Source organism: Acanthisitta chloris, unplaced genomic scaffold (assembly GCF_000695815.1).
Source record: "Acanthisitta chloris isolate BGI_N310 unplaced genomic scaffold, ASM69581v1 scaffold28056, whole genome shotgun sequence".
Classification (NCBI taxonomy): domain Eukaryota; kingdom Metazoa; phylum Chordata; class Aves; order Passeriformes; family Acanthisittidae; genus Acanthisitta; species Acanthisitta chloris.
The window spans coordinates 10,246-14,259 of record NW_008676916.1 but is presented as its reverse complement, the minus strand read 5'-3'; the positions used below and the strand labels follow the sequence as shown (position 1 = coordinate 14,259).

Here is a 4,014-nt window from a genome sequence, read left to right as displayed (position 1 = left end):
TGTGTATTGTCTATCGCGTTTTCCATCTGTTTTGGAGATGGACTCCTTGGTTAATAAGGTACAGCTTCCCAGCTTTGCTTTCTTCCCTCTTGCTTGAATGTTTCCAGTGATGTCTGCTTGAGGAAAAAACCCTTTCCAAGCTCAAACACCCCTCTGGGCGCAGGCAGCAGCCCCATCAGGCTGTCTAAGCTCCACAGGGTGAGCAGTGTACAGGGCAGGGAACACATCCTATACCCTTCTGCCCTCTGCTGCCTCCCCTCCAGCATCTCTCAGGGACATGTCATTAGTATCAGTAGCCGTGGGATGCCTGGAGTCCCTGTTACGCTAATTATCCCTGCTCCTCTATTAGCCGTGCTTAATGAGCCAGTGTTCACACGCAGAGGTCAACGTTGGCATACTAGGGGCCATGCACTGTTGACCTTTCCCATGCTAGTGTGTCCCTGCATCAGCTGCTGCTCCTGCTCTGCCGTGTCCTTGGAATGTGTGAGCCCTGACAATCCAGTCCCCTTGTGTTGTGGGCACCAGGGACCCTTTTTCAATCTGCCCACGATCCAGTTCGGGACAGTCCCAGAGACTCAGGTGCAGGGATGTACTTTGGAGCAGCAATGTTTCCTCGTCCTGCTTGAGGATGAAGTCTCAGCATCACCAACAGTGGAGAGCTCACCAGTCTCCTCTGAGTGCTAAAACCAGGGAATGGGGGATTCCTACATCCCCCAATCCCATTTCCCAGCCATCCTTGAGGATCCACAAGGACCAGCAGGTTGGTTTGTCTGCACAGTTACAGCTCAAGGCTTTGATTTGCTCCATACAAGATAAATCCAGGTTCCAATGACCTCACAAGGCCAGAGCTGCTGCGATGTGGGAGAGGAAATGGAGCTACCAAGTGGCTTGGAGGGAGACCAGCCACTGCAGCAGGCAGCTGGAGGGAAGGAGGGATGGAGGGATAGAGGGATGTTGTTGAACAAGTCCTGTCTCCCCATGGTACTGTGCATGGCATAGCTCTGCAGGAGATGGAGGGTGGCCAGGGCATGTAGGGGTGCTGCGTGCTGTGACCCTGGTTTATCCTGGGTGTTTCCAGGCATAGAAGCACTCCAAGAATCAGCTGTGGGGTTCAGAGGTGGCTTTATGTGCCTGCAAGTCTGCAGGACCTCATCATGGACAATCAGCTGAGGGCTGAAGGGGCTTGAGATGGAGAGAAAGGGAGAGTCCCTCCTGCTCCAGGGCACCATCTGGCTGCTGGCTGCTTTCCTGGGGACTTCTGGTGGGGATGAGTTTGCACTGATACCAGCATCTGGTGGGGATGGCTTTGCACCAGATCCCGCTGTCCCCCAGGACCTCTCTGGCTCCATCCCCACTGAGTGCTGCCAGCAAGCTTCCATCTCTGCCTGGTGAATGGGGAACCCTGGGGACCCCCCAGGACATCTCCTGAGCCTAGGCAATGTTCTGTTGGGCTGAGAGATGCATAGAGGAGGGGAGCTGGGTCTCTCACCTGCAGCAGGAGGGCTGACTGGAGAGCTTGAGGTGTGGGATCTATATAGAGAAGGACCACCAGCTTGACCTCCCATTCTTGCTCCCTTGCCTCCCTCACTGGTTCCTCTGATGCTGCTGTTTCAGGGTGAGCCCAAAGACTCCAGAGCATGCAGAGTCGAACTCTACCAGTGTCACCACAGTCCTGTGCTGCCAACCAGCATCTCCCCCATCCCCATGGACTGACCTCCATTTCCTCCTCTTGGGGTTGAATCCTGCTAACCCTCTTCCCTCCCACTCCCCTTAGGGCCGAGGCTGTGACCACTATGGCATCTACCACACCAGTCCCACGCTGGGCAGCCTGGTCAAGCCGGTGGTGCTCTGGACCCAGCAGGATGTGTGCAAATGGCTGAAGAAACACTGCCCACACAACTATCTCATCTACGTCGAGGCATTCTCCCACCACGCCATCACAGGTATGGTGTGTACCCCACTTCACCACCAGACTAATTGCCATCAGCATGTGCTCCTGGGAAATGGCTGTTTGGAGGTTCATGGTTCGGAAGATGGACATATCTCTTGTTTCAGTTCCCTCTCCCCATGAGGTGCAGCTGGGGTAAGAGCAGGGGACACAGGGACACTGACCTGGAGTGAGCTTCAGGACAGGTTGGAGGTTGTTTAAAATGAGGATAAAATCGTATACAAGACAGGGAAGAGTCTTCTCTTGACCTAGATTAATATAATAATATTTGTATAGTTTTTTTTAATATTGAAAATTTTCACAGAAGACAAAAATCTCTGCCCAGCTGGAGTCTAAGTTGAAAATGTCTTTGTCCGGGTCTGAATCCAACTCCCAACCAAGTCCTTGGAAGAGACTCACCTCTAGGACCTGCTCCCTCCCCTTTGCTCCCTGGGGACAGTGGCGTTGACCTCTGTGTAAGAGCATCATCCCAGTTCAATTGCAACATGTGCGTGGCCAGGGCAAAGCTCTGCCAGGGCCAGGGGACAGCGGTAGGGAAGGAAGTGCCGGAGCTGCCCGGGAGGGATGCAAAGCCCTAATGCAAGAGCTCAGCCAGCTCTTTCCCAAGCAACAAAGGCAGCATTAGTGAGTGTACGCTGAGAAGCAAGGACAAAAGCTGGTTTTAAATCCCTTTTCTAATAGCCCCCAGACTGGAGGAGCGTGGGTCGACAGGGACAGTGGCGGCAGCACTAATGCGTTGTGATGGGCACCCCCATTCCCTCAGGACTGCCAGGCTGCGTGGGGACCCTGTGCTCAGAAAACATCTCCTCATGTGGGAGGTGGAGCAGAGAAATGGAAAGCTGCTGCCTGCGGGGATGGGTTACATGACTGTGCTGCCGCTACCTGTCAGAGGCTGGGGACATCGAGCTGCCACCTGGCGCTCTCTGAAAGTGAGGCCACGATTCACAGACTCACAGCCTGGTTTGGGTTGTAAGGGACATAAAGCTCATTGAGTTCCAATCCCCTGCCACGGGCAGGGACGCTTTCCACTTAGACCAGGTTGCTTCAGTGCCTTAAACACTTCCATGGATGGGGCAGCCACAGCTTCTCTGGGCAACCTGTGCCAGTGCTTCACCACCCTCACAGGGAAGAATTTCTTCCTAATGTGCTGTCTAACCCTGCCCTCTGTCAGTGGGAACCCTTGTCCTGTTACTCCTTTTCCATCCCTGTGGGTTCAGGCACTGAAAGAGCACTCCCTCCTCATTCCTACACACTGATGGGTTCCCCTTCACATTGCCCTTTCCTGGGGTGCCCCATGGAGCTGCTGGTGGACATGAGTGATTCCCTGTTTGCAGGTCGAGCACTGCTGCGGCTGAACGGGGAGAAGCTGCAGCGCATGGGCATCGCACTGGAGACACAGCGACAGGAGGTTCTGCAGCAGGTCCTGCAGCTCCAGGTGCGCGAGGAGGTCAGGAACCTGCAGCTGCTCAGCCAAGGTAGGGCCAGCGAGCAGCTGGGTGGGAGGGAAGCTCCAGGGCTGGGCTGTGGTGCATAGGGATGGGTTGTGGTGTAGTTTGTGGTGCACAGGGATGAGTTGTGATGCACAGGGCCAGGCTGTGGTGCACAGAGATGAATTGTAGTGCACAGACTGTGGTGCACAGGGCCAGGCTGCCACACACAGCCCAAAATCTGTCAGTGGCATTTTGCATGGGAGGGATGAGATTCTCCGGGGCTGGCAGTGGGTGAGCTGGGACGTGCCGCCCTGCAGGCTGTTTATTCCTTCCTCTCCCCCCTTGTTCCAGCTTCTTTTGGAAATGTCTCCTAGCTGATCCGTCTGTTTGGCAGATTGCACCAACACTGTGAACCGAGCTCCACTGGGATGGGCTGTGCACCGCCGATACGAGACCTGAGCCACACGCTTGGAATATGAAGAGACAGCTTCCCAGACACTCCAGGGCTCCTCTCCTGCTTCTTCCTTGTCTTTCTTTTTAAGGAATACTTTCCTGAACAGGGATGGAAGGTTTCCTCCAGCAGATGTGGCTCTTGGTTGGAGAAAAATTAGCAAAACAGACACTTGGACAGATGAT

General features: G+C 54.6%; 1 protein-coding gene across 1 annotated transcript; it reads left to right on the top strand.

Annotated features, from left to right (window-relative positions):
• Window positions 1-1,774: 1,774 nt before the first annotated feature.
• On the top strand, window positions 1,775-3,837 carry LOC103803742 (sterile alpha motif domain-containing protein 10-like; the record flags this gene model as incomplete). Its single annotated transcript, XM_009076314.1, has 3 exons — window positions 1,775-1,943; window positions 3,283-3,423; window positions 3,773-3,837. Coding segments are annotated over 3 exons (375 nt in total), but the record flags the coding sequence as incomplete, so codon positions are not given.
• Between the last annotated feature and the right edge of the window lie 177 nt (window positions 3,838-4,014).